Raw genomic sequence first — 24,640 nt, 5'->3', positions numbered from 1 at the left:
AAGAGTCATTTATCACACTCGGATGAAGTAGCCACAGCTGCTTTTGGAAGCCATACAATGCCTCTGTTGTAATATAGCCAAAGAATGACCAAAGAGTCCTATTTGGCATCAGACAGAGCACAGAATAAACTTTATGAAATATCACTCCGAAGGAGTTATTGTAATTTTAAAACTATGTCCACCGAGGTCTTGATTATATGTCAAGATTATCAGTATTACCCACCATAACCACAGATATCTGTTGGGGTGGGGTGTTGAATGATCAGGCTATATAATACGATCTGAAGAGAAACCAGAGTATAATAAAAGCTTATTTATCACCAAACTCTGAGCTCTCTGGTAACTGAGGGAACCCAAACACCACACCCGTATACTTGATGAAAACCACTAAAAGAAGCATAACTTTATGGATTTCCCTTTAAGTTTAAACTACAAGAAACAGACTCTTCTCAAAATTATGCCCTTTATATATATATAAAGACATTCTCAGCATATACAATTACAAAAATGGAACTAGAATGTTCTTTAAAAACCTTACCATTTTTTATTTGGACACAACTGTGACATCTTCGGGCTGCAGGGAAACCTGCCCAATACATAATAAACACAGAAATTCCATTATTTACAGAAAGATTAAGACTAACACTGATGTGCCACGGAGAGAGACATACTATGAATAACTCACTTAAAACAATCCCATTATTGCATTAAGCAAACATTGACTAGTCCTTCCAATCCTTCCTTATTTCACACTAAAATAAAGCCATCTGAGTCTCACTGTAACTGTACAATGTTCAGGTGCCAGGGGAACAAAACGGGGTGGTAGGGTCAGGGGTTACTAGCAGCTTTCCCAAGCCCTTTTACCCACAAAAAGACAGGTGGATCTTGATTCAAGTGTCTGCTTCCTAACCCACCTGGCTATGTGGCTCTGTTTGATGCCACATTTCCCTGCTTCCACAGAACTCAACAAACCCCATTAAAAGTCTCCGCACAATTACAGAGGAAGAATAATAATTGGACTAAGGAATAAAAATAATTTATAACACCAGCACAACAGATATTTCACTTGTCATATAACTCAATAAAAGTACTTTTTCCCCTCCAAAACAAGTAAAAATTAAAATATATTTATTAAAGATAAATGAATCGGTACTTTAAATTTACCTATTTTTTCATGGGGTTTTGTGGCAATTTCCTCCCATGCGTTTGTTTCAAGGTTGTATGCATGGATCTTGGGGAGAGAAAAAAAAAAGAAGATACACACATGTAAATAATTTTAGCTAGCCTGAAAACTGGATTTTTTTAACAACGGCCTATACAAACATGTATTCTTAGTTAAAGAATCTTTTTTTTTCTTCGTTTCTTTTGCCTTTCTCCAATCTTCCCTAATTCTAAAATTAGAAGGCAAAACATTAAATGAAGCAGTTGAAAGTTAAACAGATAGAGGATTCCAATTTTTTTTAAATCACAGGAAAAAAAAGAAAAAACTTGGAATTCTGCAACTGCCACATTTTTAACAATGAACATTTATCATTTTTATACCAGAAAAAAGTAAGTGTTGATAAGAAAATATGAGAACACAGGTTTGACAAAACTTGAAAAAGACCATTAAGGTTCCAAAGCAGCCCAGGAGCTCTGTAGCCTAATCGAGATTTCTCCCAGGAGATGTGGATTTAGCAATGACACAGGAATGGATGAATAAAAACCCTTCGGAGCACAGCTTCCTAAAGATGCATAGCCCTAAACATGATTGTTCTTTTTAGATATACAGCACTGACGATGACAGAGATGTGACATCCCTAGCATCACGGTTCCAGTTCTCATCAGTTTCTCCATTCGAGCTACTATAGCTTCCTTCTAGTCACTTTCCTCATCCAGCTTATGCCGGGGATAATTTTCATGTATTTTCAATGTGTGATCAATATAATGGTCAACTGGAAAGTGTATCAGGGGCACAGAGTTTGGCCATATAAAAAGCATGTAACACAAAACAGGTGTTAATGAAGAACCTGTTCAAAACTTCAAGTATCTATAGTAACAGAATTATCTTACTTAGTATGAAACATGCCTCTCTCTATCCTTTTCTCTCTCCTTATTATTATTTTTAAATATACCTTGTTTAAGGAATAAGCTGTCCAGGAAGTACCACCTCCCAAGATGTAAATCCTCTGCCCATCATGTGCAATTTCATGTCTGTACCTGAAAACATACATAAAATCTCCTTATAATGAAGTGAAAAATGATCTACCTAAGATGTAGCCGCAAGGCTTTTTATTGGATAAGTATTCATAGTAATAAATTATTAGAGATAACCTAAGTGTTTAACAATAGTGAACTGGTTAAACGAACTATAGAATATACATAAAATGGATTAGTGTGCAACCAATAAGAATGTAGGCAGAGAGGACAGTTAATATACTGAGAACTTCTTTTCATGTCATTAACTGAAAAAAAAAAAGTTATGTAAGAGCAGATAGGCTCTAATCCCATGAAAAATTTATAGATACACAAATATGCACAGAAAATGACTACAGAGATACATCTAAAATGTTAACCCTGGTTATCTCTAGATTTAGGTTTTATTTTTTTATTTTCTTCATTTTGCTTATTTGTCTTTTCTAGATTTTCTATAATCTTTTTGTGATAACTCTGTATAAGGGGGGACAATATTACAGAGTTTTTTAAAAAGTAATCTGTCTACATTTTATCAGAAACCCTAGACTATGGGCTTTCAAATTAAGATACTTATTTAGGAGTGCCTGGGTGACTCAGTTGGTTAAGTGACTGCCTTCGGCTCAGGTCATGATCCTGGAGTCGTGGGATCGAGTCCCGCATTGGGCTCCCTGCTCGGCAGGGAGCCTGCTTCTCTCTCTGACCCTTCCCCGTCTCATGCTCTCTCGCAAATAAATAAATAAAATCTTTTAAAAAAAGATACTTACTTAATAGACACAAATATATCAGAAAAATTCTGCTACACAGAACTGTGAATATAGTGTGAAACACCTACCAGAACTTTTATCCAAGCAGTCTAGCTAGAAGCTGAAACAATTTATAATATGTCCATAAAATGATTCAAGAAGGCAACCATGTGAAAACGCTTTGAAAACTTAATCTAGTTCCTCCTTTCCTTAAGGCCCTGGTGCTGATAAAATACATTACATCAAAATTATTCCAGTAGCAGCCCACCTCCCAAGTCCTCACATGGTAGCTCTGCAATCATCAGCCTACTGACATACTACAATAAAGATTAAGTCTTCCTTAGCTAACCTCTATGCCATTTTGTTTAAAGGAAACAAAGAGATAACTGGATTCATCTAAACAAAGTGAATAAAAAAGTATTTAGTATCTTTGCTTTTAAACTGGAGGGGGGAAAAAGTAAGTATTTCACAGAGTTTAATTCTAAGAGGCAACTCCTAGCAGGAAAGAAAAGTGAAAGGCCTAGGACTACTCCCAGAAGGCCGCTGGGAGCTCCACGTGATGTTTGCGTGCTTAACAGGGCACTTCAAATGAATGTCCTCCCTCCCTCCCATCCACCCATCCATCCACCCACCCGTCCGATCAATATTCACTGAGTACCACTATGGGAACTGAGTGCCACAGGCACTCTGGGCATACAGGTGCACGCAAACAAGCCAAAGAATCCCAATATGCAAGTTAAGAAGGGAAATCAAAAAGTAACTAGTGTAATTGTTTTGTCTGTAGTATAATATTTCATTACATTTGCTACCATTGGTTTCTTCTTCAAAGTGTTACTATCTTCCTAATGCAGAAAAAAAGAGATATAAAAGGAAATAACATGAGAAAAAATCTGTAATTAAGGGGGGAAATATCATTCCTTAACCAGAAGACCTTTCTTCAATGCTGAACTGGGATCTACCAGCCAGTTGGCTATTCTAAACGGGCTGTAAGAGTTTTCTTCAAACTGTATTACCAATATTCTGAAAAAAGTCAAATCTTAGCAAGAAAGAATAAATATGCTTTGATCCTAGAACCTCACCTCTCTTCTGGCAGATCACAGGATAGGTTGTTTGGTTTCAGTTGTGTCCACTCTCTGGTATTGAGATCTAATTTGTGCAGGTCTGTGCTGTAAATATAGCCAGTTGTCCCTCCAAAAACATAAAGGGAGCCATTGATGATCGCCATGGCCTGGATAGCAAGGAAAGGTGAACACCACTGACTCATTAATGCCTGATTAAGAATATAAACTTATTAAATACCCCAAAATCAGACTTCATGAAATTCTCTTGTACGTTTTAATCTTCTAAAATATCAGACCTTTAAAAGATTAAAGATTTTAGGGGCACCTGGGTGGCTCAGTTGGTTGAGCTTCTGACTCTTGATTTCGGCTCATTCCTGTCATAGGTGTGGGATCAAGCTCCACGTCATTGTGCTCCCCGCTCAGTGGGGAGTCTGCTTGTCCCTCTCTCTCTGCTCCTCCCCCCACGTGCACTCTTTCTCTCTCTCTCAAATAAATGAATAAATAAAATCTTTAAAAAATATACTTAAAAATAAATAAATAAAAGATTAAAGATTTTAGAGAACCCAGAGATTGTCTTTAGAATGTTACATGCAAACAATGAATCATGGAACACTACATCAAAAATTAATGATGTAATGTACGGTGACTAACATAACATAGTAATAATAAGAAAAAAAAATGAAAGGTAAAGCTTTGAGGTGCCTGGGTGGTGCAGTCAGTTAAGTGTCCCACTCTTGGTTTTGGCTGAGGTCGTGATCTCAGGGTTGTTAGATTGAGCCCTGCATTGGGCCGCTCAGCATGGAGTCTGCTTAAGACTCTCTCTCCCTCTCCCTCTGCCCCTTCCCCACCACGTGCACTCTCTCTCTCAATCTAAAAAATAAATAAATAAATCTGAAAGAAAGAAAGAAAGGTAAAGCTTTGCTCAACTGGAAAGCAGTTCTCCCTAAATAGGGAAGAAGCCTGGATATTGCTTAGGGGTCCCAGCCAATCAAAGAATGTATACATCATGGACATGAGCATTTCCATACAAAGCTGCTTCTCTTTCTAAGCAGTGTGAAGAAAAATGCTCTCAGGAAGAAGAAGCAGATGTGAAAATAAGCCACCAGAACCCCTTAAGTAACATGTCTAAAGTTGGCAGTCCTAAAAACTTCACATTTTCCACCAGACTCCCTTCAGCATAAGTTCCACTTTTGTTATGGTCATTTCTCAGAGTTTTTTTTTTTTTAATGCCTCCTCTGGTGGAACACAGAGTTATCCAGTATGTACCTCTACACACACCTCAGGAGGTATTTATCAGTAATAATGCTGGCCAGTTGAAAAAGAAGCTAAAGTTGTTTTAACCTTAGCCCATTACTCTGACATTGGTGGGTTGCTCCCTATCTTTTTGGATATAACTTTTCAAACCTAAGGTTTGAAGCACTGGAACCTAACTAGAAACTAAACTGTTTTAGCTCAGATTAGTCTGTATAAAAGTCCCTTCCAAGTGCAGAGATCATCTACTCTACTACTTAGGTCAGTAAGCTCTCCAAAGAATCGTATCATTTTAGAGATGACAGCACCCTGACCACATGTTGAGCCCAAACTCTACTGGGAATGGGAGTAGAGATGGGGTGGGTCCTGACATTTAAAAATACTTCTGTATAGGGGCGCCCGGGTGGCTCAGTCGGTTAAGCGTCTGCCTTCAGCTCAGGTCATGATCTCGGGGTCCTGGGATCGAGCCCTGCATCAGGCTCCCTGCTCAGTGGAGAGTCTGCTTCTCCCTCTGCCCCTCCCCCTGCTCATGCTTGCCCTCTCTCTCTCTCATAAATAAATAAAATCTTAAAAAAAAAAAAAAAAAAACTTCTGTATAGATCTAGGTCATGATCCCAAATTGGATTAGAAATAAAGAAGGAGAAAAAAAGGAAAGGAGATAAGTAACCAGATTTGCAAATTATGATTTCACATCAGAACTGAAAAATCAGGGGTGCCTGGGTGGCTCAGTCGTTAAGTGTCTGCCTTCGGCTCAGGTCATGATCCCAGGGCTCTGGAATCGAGCCCCGCGTCGGGCTCCCTGCTCCGCGGGAAGCCTGCTTCTCCCTCTCCCACTCCCCCTGCTTGTGTTCCTGCTCTCGCTAGCTCTCTCTCTGTGTCAAACAAATAAATAAAATCTTTAAAAAAAAAAAAAAAAACTGAAAAATCAGAGGACGCCTGGGTGGCTCAGTCAGTTGAGTGCCTGACTCTTGGTTTTGACTCAGGTCATGATCTCAGGGTCTTGAGATCAAGCCCTGTGTGGGGCTCCACACTCAGTGGGGAGTCTGCTGGAGGAGTCTCTCTCTCCCTCTGCCCTCCCCCCACTCATGTGTGTGCTCTCTTTTAAATAAATAAATCTTAAAAAAAAAAAAAAAAGAACCCTGGGCACTCGGGTGGCTCAGTTGGTTAAGCATCTGCCTTTGGCTCAGGTCATGGGATCCTGAGATCGAGCCCCTTTTCGGGCTCCCCACTCAGCGGGGAGCCTGCTCCTCCTTCTGCCTCTGCCCTGCCCCCTGACTCATGCTCTCTCTCTGCTCTCAATAAGTAAAATCTTTTTTGAAATATGAACTGAAAAATCAAATATTAAACAGTGAATTCATTCTCTGTTTAAAAAAGTGGTAACAGGGCGCCTGGGTGGCTCAGTTGGTTAAGCAACTGCCTTCAGCTCAGGTCATGATCCTGGAGTCCCAGGATCGAGTCCCACATCTGGCTCCCTGCTCGGCGGGGAGTCTGCTTCTCCCTCTGACTCTCTTCCCTCTCATGCTATCTCTCATTCTCTCTCTCAAATAAATAAATAATCTTTAAAAAAAAAGATAAAAAAAAAAAAGTGGTAACAAATATTCTGACACTGTCCCCAGAACTAGAAAAATCAGCACTAATACATCCACCATGATTGCCCACAGATTGGTACCTGTCCATATATACGACTGGGTTTCTTCCCCCGACAGCTGAGTAAAGCCCATCTCTTATACTTCACGTTACACACGTGGACGTCATTGCCGTTGCTCTCACCAAACGGGATGCCTGTACCTCCAAATACCAAGAGGTTGTTTCCATGTAGCACAACTGGGGAAGGAGACGCACATTTCCATTATGTACTGGCTACCTGCAGTATGTTCCCACATAAACCCAAAATAACTGAGAAACTAAAAGAGTGTCTGCTTTAATGCTCTCAGAAGATAACTCAAAGCACTGACATCCAACTACTACAAAGTTCTGCAGAAAGGTTTAATTCACACTATGTGGACTATACCATATAGCCAGCTCATTGTTAGGTATGTGACACGTATTCAGCACATATTTGTGGAGTTCATGAAATACTGTGGTCTAACAATACTAAATGACAGGAACTATGGTATACCACTGCCACTGAAGACAGTTCAAGTATGTAGTAAAAAAGAGGAAAATGAAGTATCATCTTTGCCTCAGCAAAGACCCAGCAGGACTCTGGATGAAGGGATAAAAGGATCATTGTTTTTGCCAGGGGAATGAATGATCTCTACATTTTAAATGATGTTTCTGTCACCTTGATCTTCTACCAGATAAAAAGAAACACCAATATCCTACTGGTAACTTTGGTGTTCTCTATATTTCTTCTGTTCCTACCGCGCACGCACGTGCACGCACACACGCATGCACGCACAGGCATGCACACACGCACATACATTCTTTCTCTAATGACAAATACTCCTCAAATCGTGCTACTATATTATTTCAGTGGCATTTTTAAAAAGATTTTATTTATTTATTTGACAGAGAGAGACACAGCGAGACAGGGAACACAAGCAGGGGCAGAGGGAGAGGGAGAAGCAGGCTTCCCGCTGGGCAGGGAGCCCGATGTGGGGCTCGATCCCAGGACCCTGGGATCATGACCTGAGCCGAAGGCAGATGCTTAATGACTGAGCCACCGAGGTGCTCCTCAATGGCATTTTTAAAAACTGATTCGGGGGGGGGGGCGCCTGGGTGGCTCAGTCGGTTAAGCGTCTGCCTTCGGCTCAGATCATGATCTCAGGGCCCTGGGATCAAGCCCCACATCAGGATCCCTGCTCAGGGGAAAGTTTGCTTCTCTCTCTGCCCTTCTCCCCCTCTGGTTCTCTCTCTCTTTCTCTCAGATAAAAAATAAAATCTTTAAAAAAAATAAAAATCGATTCTTCAGTTGATATAGTCTGAGAGTCAACATGGGTTCTGGAGCCAGCAAGAGCTAGGTTTCAATTCTCATGTGACCTCAGTAAAGTTATCCAATCTCTCCAAATTAATCTTCACAACAACGCTAGGAGGTAAAAACTAATACTATCTTCTCTATTTTTACAGAAGATGAAACAGAAGTGGAGAGTGGTTTAAATACTTGCTGGTTTCCCAAAAAGAACCTTGCCAAGCTAGGATTTAATCCCAGGCAGTCTGGCTCCAGAGCCTGCACTCTTAGCTATTCCCTTAAGGCCTCTCTAATAGTCTCAGTTTCCCATTTGTACAATGGCAATAATTCTAGTATGTGCATCATAGAGATGCTGTGGGGTAAACAGATACTATGCGTGAAGTACTTTGTTCAAAAGTGATTACTGTCATTATAAACCCCCTCTCTTGATCCTCTACTACATTAAGCCTAGTATATATATGATACTTTATACTGAACCTGCTGAGATATTACTAATCCCATTTCACAGGTAAGGAACTTGAACCTAAAAATCATCAAGCAAGTAAATGGTACATAGTTAGATTCAAACTCAGGACTAGCCAACTCCCAAGTGATTCTGAATCACCGTGCTACATTATTACCACAGTAAAAAGTCTATCCCTTAACAGGGTTTAATCATATTACAGTATTATTACAAATTACTGACAAGAAGCACGTGACACTGACCTGTCCTCACAAACATTTCATAAAGTGAAAAGTTCAGAACTGCCTGCACTCACGTGACATAGATGCCAATTCCCGGGGCATGTAGCCATCTGTGCCCATCTGGTGCCATACTCCTGTAGCAAAATGATACCTCCAAAGCTCCCTGAAGAGAGGATAGTCTTCGTTATCTGGCCCTCCAGATTCATCATAATCTGGGTTATAACCTCCAAACACATAAAGGTTGGTATTATCTGCCACACAACGATGTCCACTTCGTGCTGGTGGAGGTCTGTGGCCTAGGAGAGAAGAAGACAGTTTTCCACAGATGGCCAAGCAGATTAAAAGCACAAACAAAATTCGGTCACAATCATTTTAGCTTTAAAAGGGAATCAGGGAAAATTTATAACATGGATTTACTTTTTATTTGCTTAGGTTATTTTTTTACATTCACACACACTACTTAAGATTTTAAGGAGCTAGTCTCCATTTCTATTTCATATGACTACTTTCAGATTTTGGTAACTGTAAAAAAATTTTTTCTGAGGGAGGTAAAATAGCAGTATAAACTCAAAAAAATGGCTGACAACTTGAAATTTTCAAGAAAAGAAGGAGGAGGGGTTTAATAAGCCAAAAGCTAACAGGACAAATTTTCTTATTCCCTTAGAGGAGAACAAAAACACAGGCCGACTAAATTAAACTGAAAATATTAGAAAACTACATAAATATAATCACAAATGTGAATGAGTCATGTATAAATAAAAATACATACACATAAAACCTATGATTTGTCCACAATATATAATTATACACTTAAAAAGAAAACTGGCTTTCAAAGAATTATAGCAAAATTTAGAATTAAATACCACTCCAGACATTATGGCAGTTAAAAAATATCCTTACAGTTATCTCTAAGAGCATCTTTCATCCTACTAAGAGCTTTACTAAGAAAAGCTATTTCTACAATTTATATTTGAAAGCTTTCTGAAGTTTAAATTCCAACAACCAGTTCCCTAAAAATTACTTCAAGATTATTTTAGAGTAAAAAACCCTAAAATTTTGGACTATTTCTATTATCCTTATAATTTTTTATACCAGTCTACAGAAACCCTTACATAGGTACAGAACCAAAGACGCTTAAATCCATACTGGGTGGAATAAGAAGCTACTATAGTTCTCTGTTACCCTAAAGAGTTATCTACTTTCTTCCATTAGGAATAGATACTAGTATAATGTTAATTAACATATTTAGGATGATGCTGGACACCTAAATATAAATGCTTATTACCAACCTAACATATTTTCTTAATCAAAATCCCACTTCCTACAGTATAATTTCAAATAAGAACAGAAAAGAAGTTGCATCTACCTAGAGGAACTAAAAAAACAAATAAACCATGAATCAATCACTGCATCCCTCAACTCTGACCTGTCAGTCCTGAGAATCTTTGATGGCTCCTTCCTGTTCAAGTACAGAGTCCTCAACCCGCAATTTAGAGCCCTTCGCGACATAACTTTGGCCTGATCTCTCACACTCCTGCCTAAGTTTCTCTCTCTGCTTATAAAGCCAACTCCTTTCCTTAGCCTTTGGCCTGGTCTCCTACCCTTCAATGCCTACTTGTGGAAATGCCTCCGAGTCCAGCCCTTACAGTTTTCTCCTCAATAAAACCGTAGGGCCCTTAAAGTTCAGTAGCCTGTAATTCAAATAATAGGATATACACACACAATAAGATTACACCGTAACTGTGTAAATACATGAATATAATATTAGGCAAACTATAATTAGTTAGAAAATTTACTCATGAGCTGTGATTTACCTCAACTGAAGAACTCAATTTCTCTTTCTAGGAATCTTGAAACACAGAAAGTGTGGTGTGGAAGAAAAAGCAAAGCCTCCTACAAATATCTAGATTTGAATCCAGGTTTTTTCTAACTGCTACCTTGAGCAAGTCACTGACCCTCAATGTATCTCAGCTTCCTCGTCTGTATAAGGGGATATTATTCCTGTACCTCACAGATTTTTCATACTTTATTAAAATGTTTATTGGTTTATATATGAATCTTTCCAAGTATCTGTAAGCTATTTGAAGAAAGAGGAATGTACCTGCATTCACCTTTCTAGCACCAAGCCTAAGGCACACAAAAAACACTAAGCAAAAGTTTATAAACTTAATTTTTCTCTACTCATTTTGTTAACATTTGTTTTTCTTCTCCAAATACATTATAAGCTCCTCAAGGGCAAAAATCATGTATGACAATTATCCTGTATTACCTGTAACACCTAAAACAGTTGGAGCTATATAAAAGACACTAGGAGTTTCATTGATTTTAACTTCAGGTCAAAGTAAACAGTGACAGGCATGATCAAAACAGTGTACAGCTCTCAGTGGACTTTGATATCATTATACTTAAGAGATATACGATTTCAGGGGCAGGGGTTGGAAATGCAATGGTCTTCTCAAAACAGAAATGCTTCTAAAAATTAGTGAGACAAATTTGAAGAAAAAACGTTAAGAGAGTTGCTGTGGTCAAGAGATGGGAACTCTAATAATCTCTATAATGTCATTTGCTTTACTCCCTGGAGTCAACAGATAATTTTTTAAAACTGCTTTTGGACACATATGAAAAGACATATACAGTATATTCCAGGATTTTCTCTCAATGGCTGTAGAGCAGATATTCCATTATGAGTTAACTGACAACTATTTTTGTGACAAATATAACTCAAACAGATTAAAGGTTGAGGAGTTAGTGACAAGATGGTTTTCTATTTATCCACTCATTCACTCATTAAGCCAAAAATATTACTGGATACTTGCTATGTACCAGGTACTGCGTAAGGTGCTGGGGATACAGTGATAGGACCACTACCATTTTTGTCCTCTAGAGCTTTTGGTCTAGTCCTGCACTGCCCAATGCAGTAGCCACTAGCCACATATTAACACTGAGCACTTGAAATGAGGATGGTCCAAACTGAGATATGATTTCAATGTAAAATACCCACTGGATTTCAAAGACTTAGTATCCAAAAATGAATGTAAAATTACTAATTTTTGTACTGAATGTATGTTGAAATATTTCTGGTGCCCTGAGTTAAATAAAAGTATTAAAATTAATGCCACCTTTTACTTTATTGTGACTACTAGAAATTTTTAAATTTGTGGCTTACATTTTTATTGAACAGAGCTGGTCTAACTCAATTGCTGGCTTTTGTAAGTAATTTCATTATCTGTGCAAATTAAACTGCTGGGTAAAGAGCATCTGATCAATGTTTGATAAATATTAAACATGCTGTCAAGAAGTCTGATAGCTGGGAGTAAAGGGGTAACTCTTCTTTCTCTTTAGTCAGTAACTAGAGATTTCTTTGTACATACTTATAGCCCAAGAGTAACTAACATATCAGAAAGTCAAATTTTACTTTGAATAAATCATGGGAATTTGTCAGGGCTAATGCCATGGAGACTAAGCACTGCTTTTCATTATGTGGGATATAGCACAGTCTCATCAGCCTTGACCAAAATAAAATTGGATTTTAGATTGTTAAATAGTTCTCTGAATCCTCCCCCAAATTCTCCATGTGCAGATCTCACTTTCCTAAAAATGGCTTGCTACTAATAAAATCACTCATTGAATTAGGTTACCTGATTCAGGAACTTCCACTAGAAAATGTAAACAATTCAAACATAAAAAAGCGAAAAATTAAAACTGAACCTGTATGCAGAAGTGAATTCCCAATATCCAGAAGACAACATCCAGCTAAGGGAATGTGTACCTATGATGTCTGAGCCATCTTCTCCTATGTGCTCACCTTGTCACAAACACTTGCTCTTTACCCCAGGGCAGAAGCCAGAGCTCATGGTAACCAGGGAAATGGGCTTTAGTTTCTAGCCCAAAGGAAGAAAGAAGCTGGGTGTCCAACATAAGGTAACATCTGATCAGGTGATTAGCCAATGTTTTCACCATTACAATACTTTAACAAAGCTTCCTTTATATATGTTCATATGCAAATGTCTGAGTACTTCTGGGTCAGAGGAATATATGCTTTAAACTCTTATAGATGCAATGTGATAGAACCATATTGCATAAGCTGATAGAGCAAAAAATGCATAAGCTGAATGTAATCATGAAAAAACATGAGACAAACACAAACTAAGGGACATTCCACAATATAACTAGTCTACAATGTTCAAAAATAACCAGTGTCAAAGCTAAAGATATATGAAAACTGAATGCAACACACGATTTGGGATTTTCTTTTACTACAAAGGACATCGTTAGAATAATTGGCAAAATCTGAAAGGTCTGTAAATTAGATACTAGTGTTAATTTTATCCATTACTTATGGCGTTAATAGTGTTAATTTCTTATTTTGGGTACTAGTTCTGCAGTCAAAAAGAATATTTGTTTTTCAAGAACAGACACTAAAGTATTTAGGAGTAATGGGGCATCATGTATGAAGCTTAACCTCAAATAGTTCAAACAAAACCAATATGCATGTGCATATGTATATATGTGTTATATACAGAGAGAAAGGGGGGGGTGAAAGGGAAGACGGGAGGCAAGAGAAGAGAGGGACCAGGATCAAGCAAATGTGATCAAATGTTAACATTTGGGGAATCTGGGCTAATGGTATAGAATTTTTTTACCATTCTTGTAGCTTCTCTGTTGAGTCTGAAATTATGTCATGAAGGAACAATCTCTAGCCATTTATCCTCATCTTTTTCGATAGCCATTAGCATAGTTTCATTGTTTTCTTCTTGCTTTTTATTTCTAGGTACTTTAAAATTTTCCACATAATGGTGAATTGATATCTCTTTATTTTATTTTCTAGTTGGTTGTTGTTAATACATAGAGAAGTAATTTATCTTTGCAAGTTCAAATTTTATCCGGCCAACTGTCTGAATTCTGGTATTAGTTATCATTAACTATCTAGAATTTTATACTAGACAATCATGTACATGTTATTAATGACAACTGTCAGCTCTTTCTTTCCAATATATGTACCTTTTATTTTTTCTTTGTCTTCTACAGTACTGGCTGAAACCTCCAGAACAAGGTTAAAGAGTGGAGATGATACTGAGCATTTCTGTCTTATTTTTACTTTAATGAGGATATTGGTAATGTTTCACCATTATATATAATATTTGCAATTGGTTTCTTATAGATAGCCTATCAATAAAATAAATTTTCCTTTATTCTTGGATGCCTGCAAATTTTTTCCTTACCAGGAATGGGTATGGTTTTTTTGAAATAAGATTTTTATTGAAATGTAACATACAGAAAATTGCATGTAAGAGTACAGCTTGATGCATTTTAACAAAACGAACACACTGAGTATCAAATTTTATTAGACACTTTTTTTGATAGCAAGAAAATCTTGATTTTTCCACTTTGCTGATTTTATTAAAATAATTAAGCTTTCTTATTTTTCTTTCCTTTTCTTTTAGAAGATCTACATCCTATTACCTCTAATATTTTTTTAAAACACCTAAACTTGGGGCGCCTGGGTGGCTCAGTCAGTTAAACGGCCGACTCTTCATTTCAACTCAGGTCATGATCTCAAGGGCCCTGGGATTGAGCCTGGCTTCCCAGCTCCTCACTCAGCATGGAGTCCACCTGAGGATTCTCTCTCTCCCTCTGGCCCCTGCCGCTGGCATGCACATGTGCCTTCCCTCTCTCTCTCTAATAAATCTTTTGTAAAAACCATAAATTTTTGTTTTCCGAACAATATTAAGAATAAACCACATACAGGGGTAACTGGGTGACTCAGTCGGTTAAGCGACTGACTTGTGATTTCCGCTTAGGTCATGATCTCACGGTGGTGAAATCGATCCCCGCGTGGGGCTCCGTGCTCGGCTGTGGAGGCTGGTTAAGATTCTCTCTCTCCCTCTACCCCTCCCCACCTTCCCCCCAGGCTCCGGAGCATGCTCCCGTGCACGCTCTTTCTCTCTTTCTCTCTTCTCTCTCTCAAATAAACAAACAAACCACATACAGAAAAAAAAAACTTGGCTATTAACAGTGATTAATTCTGGAGAGGGGAATAAGGTGAAGAGTAAAAATGTGAAGCAGGACCTTTGCTTTTTTAATTTAACATTATTGTGAAATATAACACATGTATAGGAACACATATAACTATAAATGTATAGCTTAACAAATTATCAAAAAGGTAATCATCACTCAGGTCAAAATACTGAATATTGTCAGCACCCAGATGCCCCCTTACCTGCTCCTTTTGGTCACAACTCCCTCCATTCACCTCCTTCACTTCTAGAGGAAATGTATTTCCTATTTTGATGGCAATCATAAAACTTGCTTTCTTTTAATAGCTTTATTATACCTAATATGCATCCCTAAACAGTATTGTTTATTTTGGCCTAGGGTTTTTTTTTATTTTTTATTTTTTAATTTATTTGACAGAGACAATGAGAGAAGGAACACAAGCAGGGGGAGTGGGAGAGGGAGAAGCAGGCTTCCCACTGAGCAGGGAGCTCGATGATGCGGGGCTCGATCCCAGGACACTGCGATTATGACCTGAGCCGAAGGCAGACACTTAACGACTGAGCCACTCAGGTGCCCCTATTTTGGCCTAGTTTTGAAGTATATTTTAGTAGAATGATATAGTATGTATTCTTTCTGGGCTCCTTCATTCATAATTATGTTTCTGAGATTCATTCACGTTGTTTGGGGTGAAGTAGTCTGTTCATTTCCATTGTCAAATAGTATTTCTTGGGACGCCTGGGTGGCTCAGTCAGTTAAGCATCTGCCTTTGGCTCAGGTCATGATCCCAGAGTCCTGGGATCGAGTCCCGCATTAGGCTCCTTGCTCAGCAGGGAGCCTGCTTCTCCCTCTGTCTGCCAACCCCCTGCTTGTACTTACGCGCTCTCTCCCTGACAAATAAATAAATAAAACCTTTAAAAAAAAAAAAACATAGTATTTCTTTGTACGAATATATACCACGATTTATCCACTCTACACTGCATGAATAGACATTTGGGTTGTTTCAAATTAGTGGTTCTTAATGCTGCTATAAACATGTTTTCAGGTGCACAGGGACCCCCATTTGTTGGTTATAAATCTAGAAATGTAATTTCTGAGCCCCAATATATGGAAATCTTTACCTTTGCTAGGTAAGGTCAAACTGTTTACAAAATACTTATTGGTATTGTCAGTCTTTTTAATTTAGCAATTCTTATCAGTTTGTAGACCCATTTCATTGTGGTTTTAAAAGGCATTTTAAAAGGCATTTGTCTCATTACTAATGAGATTGGGTACCTTTTCCTGTTTATTGGCCAACTAGAGTTTTTTCTTTTGAGAAATGTCTGCTCAAGCCTTTAATACATTCTATTGAGATGTCTGGTTTTTTTCTTACTAATCTGTTCAAATTTGTTATATATACTTGAGATAAGGATATTCATTTTTCACCCTATATATTTCCGTATTATTTGAATTTTAATAAGCCCATATTACACCTGTAAATTCTGGAACAAAAAATTAGATGACCTTAAGCAGTTTTAAGATGTTTAAAACGTCTGAAATGTTATAGAATGTTACTTATATCTATATATATACACATACAAATATACACACACACACGTATTTATATTATTCTGTATTTTTAGCTACAGAATGTTATATATATAAAACATATATACACACATACATACACACATTTATCTTATTCTGTATTTTTATAAATCTTTTCTTAACAATTAAACTTGGCTTCACAGTCCCTTTATTTGGACATAGTTCTTAAGTTTTACTGGTTTCTTTGCACACTGTTGCTTCCTATATCCCAATCTCCCTCTTTCTTGGATTTGTTTTCATTTTACTGGGAGTACCTCTTCAAAGTAATCTTGTCAAAAAGGGTATGTGTTGTAAATTTTCAGACTTCTCATTTATTTTTATCCCCACTTAAACATTAGTGAGGCTGGGTACAGAGTTCTGTTCAAAATAATTTTCTCTCAGAACACTGAAGGTACTTCTTAGCAAATCATTTTGCAGGTGAGAAATCCAACACCAGTCTGATTCTTAGTCTTGGTCTAAGACTAAGAAAATGTACACTATTTCCTGTCTCTGGAATCATAAGGAGTTCAGCAATGTACAGATACACGCTCTTGTTTTTGTGTTCTTCCTGCCTGTTCCTTGGTGGGCCCTTTACACTTGAAAAGTCAGAGTCTTTCTTAAGTATAGGGAAATATTCTGTATTTCTTTATTTTCTCTCTTCCACTGTCTGATCTTTCCTTCTGTAACTCTATGAAATGGATATCCTCAAAGTATGAATTTCTCTCATGTATTTTTATCCTCAAAGTATGAATTTCTCTCATGTATTTTCTCTTTTGGTCTTCTTGTATTATGGTCTCTATATTGCTTTTTTATTTTCATAAAAATTGGTCTTAAGCTTGTCTTTTAACACTCCAACTGCATTTTTATGTCAGCAATCAAGACTTCAACACAGAACTAATTCTTTAATCATTCATTTTTCTCTGCAACAGCTAGTTTTTATTTATGGACCCAATTCACTCTTGACTCTGAGGAAATCTATGATCAGATCTTCCCAAAGTTCCATTCTGCCTCCTCATTATCTCTGTTTCCACTACGGTCAGGTGTTTCATCTGTTCATCTTAGTCATCCTCTTTCAAGTCTAATCTCCCTCAAACGTCTGATGGGCCTTGATCACCTATTTATATTAATAAATGAAGGACTACATTGGTTAGTGAATGTGAGAGACATGGGTTTCCTCGATAGTTGTAGTACTTTGCCTCCAAACCTCCAAATGGGAGGGCTCTCTCACTGTGGGCTTCTGCAGGTAAGTGGTACACTGACAGACAGGTTGCCCTTTAGAAGTAGAGAAAAGGTAAGTAGCTTTGCCTTGGTATTGCCAGAATGAGAAAGGCCATATTTTGATGGTATGGTCCTTTAATGTAACATCACACCTTGATGGAGCTCCCTTTCTTTTCCTGTCCCTGTTCCACCTCCCTCATCCAAAGCTCCGCTTTGTGCCCCCACTCTCTCTCCAATCCCAGTCCATACGAACATACCCTGCTCAACCTTCCCCAAAGCAAATCCCCTAACTCCACTTGAGGAGCTGTCCTCATAGCTTTATCCTAGAACTAATGCTGTTGCCAGAGCTCTTAATATGAAGAGAGAGAAGTAAGGGAAATAACTGTTTTGGAGGAAGTCCCTTAATTATTTGCTTTGATGTGACATTTTTCCTACACCTGCTCCCTACTCCCATACTTGCTGACGCTGGGCTTGGAGTTTCAGGAAAGATGTCTTACTAAGAATTCTCGGACTTGCAGCGTGCAGCATGAGCACCTATTTTGGATTCCATTTTATTCTGTTCTGGTTTCTCAATCAATATAATTCCAACTGCTTTCTATTACCCTGAAATTCCTTAGAATTTCTGGTATTATAGAATAATAATGAAAGCAGCTAAGATTAATTCAACATTGGCTAAATGTAAAAACTCAAAGTGCTCTGCACATAATCTCTCTCTTGATCTCACAATAATCCTAGGAGGTAGGTACTCCTATCATCGTCTTCATTTTACAGAGGAGGAAATTGAAGACCAAAAAAAAAAAAAACAAAAAAAGAGTAAGGAACTTGCCCAAAGTCACACAGTTGGTAAATGGTAGAGCCTGGATTCAGACATAGATAATCTGGCTTCAAAGCCTTCCTTTTCTACAATTAGGATTTGTTCTTTCTCTTATGTCTGTTTTGTCTTTTGCAATGATATTAAGAAGCATGGAAATGTAAATGGATACATTTAGGCCATCATTTTCTAATGGAAACCTATTGTTTTTATCACACCAGTATTGTTTCACACCACACTTTTAATTGGTAGAGATATCTTTATGAAAAAATGCAGGATCTAGTAAAGGAATCCAGTGACAGAAAATGAGCCCTTTGAAACTGTTTAAACCAGAATCAACAGAGGTAATGTATAGGATTCCCAAAATGGGAGGCTTGAAAGTGGCAATTTCAAAAGCACAGATTTTTTTTTTAATCTAAGAAAACAATAAACAACAGCATGTTTGTGTTCTCAACAACTCATTAGTTTACAGTCACACCACCAGAGGGAAGTTGAGAACGTATGAAAATTTTAGTCCCATCTTATTCCCTGACAGTGGCCTTTTTAATAATTCAGTTGGACTGAAATACACATGATATACCTACCACATGCACTGTGCTACAGACTGGAGATAAAGAAATGAAAGGCACTGTCCCACTACTCCTGCCCTTACAGAGCTTACAGTCTAACGGCAGGCACAGACAAGGAAAGCAATGACTATAATTCAGTGTGATAAGTGCTATGATACAGGCAGGTACACAGAGGGTGGCATCAGAACAGAGATAGGCCTTCCAAGGAGCTTTCCCTGGAAATAACTCTTATGCTGAGGGTTCAAGGTTACTATTATGGGGAGCTTATAAACTGAATGTATCATCTTTTCTCTCAAATCTGCCCCACTATCGACCTATATAACACATATAAAGAGTACAATGGTCCACACAGAAAGCTCCTCCTCTTCAGTATTCGTCAAATCAATCAAGTCCCATCAAATTCTTCTTCCTTATATTTCAAATCAATTCCCTACTCTCTGCTCTTATTACAACCACCTTCACAGCAGGCTCGATCACTTCTCACCTTGATAACTATAATAACCTCATAACTGGTCTTTCAGTTAAACCTCTTCACTGGTTAAAAAAACAAAGTGATTTTGAAAACTCCCCTTGGGTGGTACCCCCACTTGATCTGGGCCTTCTCCAGCTTCTTCTCTCCATACTCTTTCCCACTATGCTAAACTCCCTACAGTTCTCTGAGAGTCTATGCTCTGTTCTGCCTAACTGCCTTTACTTAAGCTGTGCGGTCCTCATGATTTGAGATGTTCTAACCCTCCATTGCTCATTAACACCTACTCAGCCTTCAAGTACATCTCTTCTGAAGTTATCCTGATGGCCACTCTTCTCCTTGCTCCCCACAAGCTGAGTCAGGTACCTCTTCTGTGTAATCCCATACCATCCTACCTCATCAGCACTTATCACAAAGAATTATACTCAAATTATTTGCTGTAATTGTTTCTTTATCTGATTCTCTATTATCTAGATATTGAGCTAGTACACTGCCTGTTACACAGGAAGCAATCAAGAAATACTAAAAGAATGAAAGAATGAACGAACGAACGAAGAGAATTAAGTCTGTGAAAGCTGATGAGAGAACCAAAGGAGATAATGGAAAGGACAGAACGTTGGAGCAATACCCACCTCTAGTGGGTACGAAGAAAGAAGCTAGTGAGGGGAAACAGAATGAACAAAGAGAAGAAGAAAACATCTAGGATTGTACAGTAAAGTAACCCAAAAGAAGAGGAAAATTTAAGAGGGTGCAGGTGGTCAACAGCATCAAACACTACAAACAGGTCAAAGAAGGAGAGAACTAAGACAAGACCACTGACTTAGAGGCAGTCACTGGTGACTGATGATGGTGATGCTGGGTTTCCTCCCGCCTCCCTCAGCACTGACAGAGACATCTTTCTCAGCCACGGTTGGAGGCAAGTTAGGGCTTACAGAATAATCAAAGGTGTGCAACTTACCTGTGCTAACCTCTTTTTTCCATGATTAAAAAATTGAAAAACAGAATATTCAAAAGAAAATAAAATTTCACCATCCAGACATGATGTTATTTCATTGCTTCCTTTGCTTTTTTATATTTATAATTGGACAAAATTGGTATTATATTAAATTCTATGTGCTAATTAAACAATTTCTTAATTGTACTTAAATTTAGTCAGCCCAAGTTAGCTTTCTCATTGTAAAACAATAAATTAGCATTCTAGTTTATAAGTAGAAAAAAATGTTACAGAATTTGATGTGCCTGCTTGGCCATGTATGCACAATGGTTCATGTCACATAACACTAAAATTATATCTTCTTAATTTGTACCAATAAAATTATTATTTATTCTAAAAGATAGCATACCACCCTAAGTATCTTATCTTGACCCATTTAGTCTAGATTTTATTCTTTCCATGCTGTGGAACATGGCTGCTAAAAATAGATTAGGTACTAGATATAGAACATCTATAGCAGCTGCAAGACTTTTTTTTTTTAATAATCTTCACTCAAAATTAGATATAGTGGCTTATAAGTAATTTATTGAAGTCTAAATCACATTAGCCATGCTTGTCTGACAATTTGTTGTATCTCGAAAAATAGCGTGAACCAGTTTTCAACCGTCTTTTGAGATTTTTTTTTCAGTATAGAGTATCTTTTGGTGGAAAAAATAAGAAATAGAAGGAATGCAACATTTCTAAAAGAAAGAATTACTAGGTCAAAGGATGTCACCATTTTTAGGTTTTTTTTTACATTATATTGCCAAATTGAATCCAGATAGGCTGTGTGAAATTTTCACTTCCCTCAGTGTATGAGCTTCATGTCCCCATACCCTTGCCAACACTGGGTATTCTTATTTTTAGTCTTTAGCAACCTCATAGGTGAAAATGATATCTTATAATTTTAATTATATTTACATAATAGTAAAAATAAATATTTGTTCATATTTATTGACCTTTGAATTGAATTGATTATTCATGTCCTTTTAACTATTTTTCTAGTGGGTATTTGCTTTTTAAACTACTGGTTTATAAGAGCTCCTTATATATTCATGATAGTAACCATTTGTTACAAATATTACCCGCTTTATCTTGTTATTTATGTTTTCTTTTTCTTAAATTTATTGAATACACTGCATGGGAACGGTGGGCAGGACAGCAAAGGAGTGACTGCCATTATTTATAGTTTTTGACATAAGAGGTTTTTAATTTTATACAATCAAATAAATTAAGCTTTATTTCTTCCTCAGAATGATATTTAGAAAATTCTTTCCCACACCCATATTTTATAGATTATTCACTCCAAGTTCTTTCTCAGATGGTTGTAGTAGAATAATACTGATATCAGTTAGATGATTTATTTCTACCATCTACCATCTGATATACATTAAGTGATTCTAACTCCCTAAAACTTATAATTACAATTCCAACAGTGGTCAATATGAAACACACGTTTAAAATTAAGTTCTAGACTTTTCTTACTCCAATTTTAACTGTTTAGACAATTTTTAAAAACCAGAGAGATTTGAGTTTAGAAAATTCAAAGTTCCCTTTAACCCATCCATATGAAGCACAGATCTCTTGCTAGTTATCACCCACCTCTCAAAAACCTGTTAGGGATCCTTATGATGGGACAGGACTGAATGAAGCGCCTCCTAACTGGGTCCCATCGTATTTTCTTCTTACCTGTTACCACAATTATCAGCAATAAGTCAGACACATACAACACATGGCAAATAATACATAGTTACTGTAGTTATAAAGACAGAAAAACAGGAAACAAAACAATACTTGAATACAGAAAGAAGTGATGTAAAGTAGCATTTAACCCTGTTTTGGAAGTCAAAACAAAATTAAATTAATATATAAGCAGTGATGAAGGTATTCAACTCATCCCCAAAGAATACAAACAACATGTACACCATTTTTCAGAATTCTGGTTCAACAGAACATGCATTCAATAATCACCAATGCCATCTTGTGGCAAAAATTCACCAGAAGCTTTACAAACAGATTAGAAATTATGACATTTTTAAAAAATCAGTGAATGTCAAAAAAGGAGCTCTGGCTAAAATTAATTTGGCATAATGCAGGCTTCTGTTTTCTCCCAGGTTTGGTAATCTTTTATCAGTTAAATGGTTAAGAGGATAAAGCAATGGGCACCATTCTTTGAATATGAAATAAGCTGATTAAAATGCTATAATTAAAATGTTATGGTGACAACCAAATAAAGCAAACATTTACTATCTTGGCACTTCCACTGTGGGAGAGAAAAAAGAAAATTCATCTGCCTTTCCAGGAAGCAAATTAGCTCCATATTAATCCCAATTAAAACTTGTTTTCTTATAATATCGTAGAAAAATACAAAGCATTACTAAACTGGTAAATGGGATAATTTTTTCTCTTCCCAAAGTTTGATAGTTCCCAAAGAAAGCTTTTACTGGCAATACAATTAAATTTATATAGAGTTTAAAGTTTACAAAGAGCTTCCACACATATCTTATTTGATCCTCACAACAATCCTGTATGGATTCAACAGTCATTTCATTAAGCATTTGCTATGCCTTGAACCCTAGGCTAGGCCCTAGGATAGTGCAAGGAGATGACTCCTACCCTCAACAGCTCTTGGTCTTGTGAGAAAGGCAGATGTCTAAACAAGTAATTATATTACAGTGAAGTAATTGCCATAACGGTAGCCATAAAAACACTTTGAGGAAGACACTATCATCTTAATTTTACAAGTCAGGAAGCCAAAGGAAAATTAAGTGACTTAATGCCTGACCCAGCATCCAAGCTCAGCGTGTCTGACTGTAAAACCTGCCTTCTTTCCATTATACTATACCACACTTATCCTGTCTCAAATTCCTTAGAAAGTGTACAGTTTTGGGGTTTGGCAATTGAAAATAAATTTAGATGTTAATCAGCAAGGTCTGGTTTGTTTACCGTAGTACTTGTACATAGAGATACACAAATAGTGTGTAATGAAATGGCATTACTGGTGCATACGTACTTATAACGTGGAGAAGGCAGACTCCTGGGCAAGGGGAAGAAATATTCATTTTTGTAAAAGGGTTATCTTTTAACTGTCTAAGTCTTTTAAATCAGCAATGCCCAAATGTTGGTCTACAGACCGCTGCTAGTAGGCTAAGGTAAAGACTGACCAGCCCAAAACAAAAACAAAAGCAAAAAAAAATGGACAAGGCAGTGATTTTTTTTTTTTTTTAAAGGTAGTGTTCCATTTAAAGGCCTGTCTTTTTTTCAGGGATTAGGAAGTTTTTGTTATTAAATATGCTTTATTTTATGAAATGAAGGTGATAGGAAATGGGTAGTTGGTTTTGATTTTATTATTCTTTCTTGGAAAAATAGAAAATTTACAAGCCTATGTGTAGCCCCAAAATACACATATTTTTTAAATTACAAGTTAATGATATCCAAAAGTCTGGAGAACCACAGCTTTAAATCAATACAATTTTTGTTGATAACTCCTAAGTCCAACATTGTAAACCATACTGTCAAAGGATACAAAAGATTTATAAGAAACTTCCCCTGACCTCAAGAAGCTTATATTCTAATTAGGGAGACAAGACAGACACATAAAACAATTAGATAGCAATACAAGACAGAATATAACAAGTGATTAGCTTAAAATTTGACATTTTTATGTATCAAAAGTGTTAAAATGTACATACCCTTTGACCCAGCTATTCCACTTCTAGGAATTTATTCCTAAAGAAACAATCACAGATGCATGGAAAGATGTATGGACAAAGATACTCACTATGATATTATTTATAATGGTAAAAAATTAGAAACACTTTCAATGTCCAATGATAGGGAGATGGTTAAGTAAGTATGCTAAATAAACATACTTAAATATGTTCATATTCCACACACTAAAAAGTATATACAAGAATATTTATTAACATGAGAAAATATTCACAATATATTGTAAACAAAAAAATGCAAGTACAAAATAGTACCAGAGTATGATACCATATTAGTAAAGAAAAAAGTGCTTGTATAGATTCATGAAAAATACAGGAAGGATATACAACAAATTTTAATTGTGGTTATCTTTGGGTGGTTATTATGAGTGATTTTGGGATTTTTCTCCTTAATGCTGGTCTTTATTTTCCAAGCTTTCCCATTGAGTAGGCATTACTTTTGGACTGGAAGAAAAATAATATCATATTACTTTATTTTTTTAACTAT

General features: G+C 37.0%; 1 protein-coding gene across 1 annotated transcript in view; it reads right to left on the bottom strand.

Annotated features, from left to right (window-relative positions):
- Positions 1 to 24,640, bottom strand: part of KLHDC10 (kelch domain containing 10) — a 59,041-nt gene that overhangs the window by 7,271 nt on the left and 27,130 nt on the right. The window contains exons 2-8 of the mRNA XM_028106360.2: positions 22,028 to 22,114; positions 8,900 to 9,121; positions 6,900 to 7,054; positions 3,998 to 4,146; positions 2,115 to 2,199; positions 1,165 to 1,231; positions 539 to 586 (exon numbers count right to left, since the gene is read on the bottom strand). Coding sequence (XP_027962161.1) covers positions 539 to 586; positions 1,165 to 1,231; positions 2,115 to 2,199; positions 3,998 to 4,146; positions 6,900 to 7,054; positions 8,900 to 9,121; positions 22,028 to 22,114 — 813 coding nt within the window. The remainder of the gene's footprint in view (positions 1 to 538; positions 587 to 1,164; positions 1,232 to 2,114; positions 2,200 to 3,997; positions 4,147 to 6,899; positions 7,055 to 8,899; positions 9,122 to 22,027; positions 22,115 to 24,640) is intronic.

This window comes from Eumetopias jubatus, unplaced genomic scaffold (assembly GCF_037043125.1).
Source record: "Eumetopias jubatus isolate StellerSeaLion01/CBP00866 unplaced genomic scaffold, mEumJub1_p1.0 scaffold_14, whole genome shotgun sequence".
NCBI lineage: Eukaryota > Metazoa > Chordata > Mammalia > Carnivora > Otariidae > Eumetopias > Eumetopias jubatus.
Note: the sequence above shows the minus strand (reverse complement) of the source record. Positions and strands in the feature narration are given on the sequence as shown.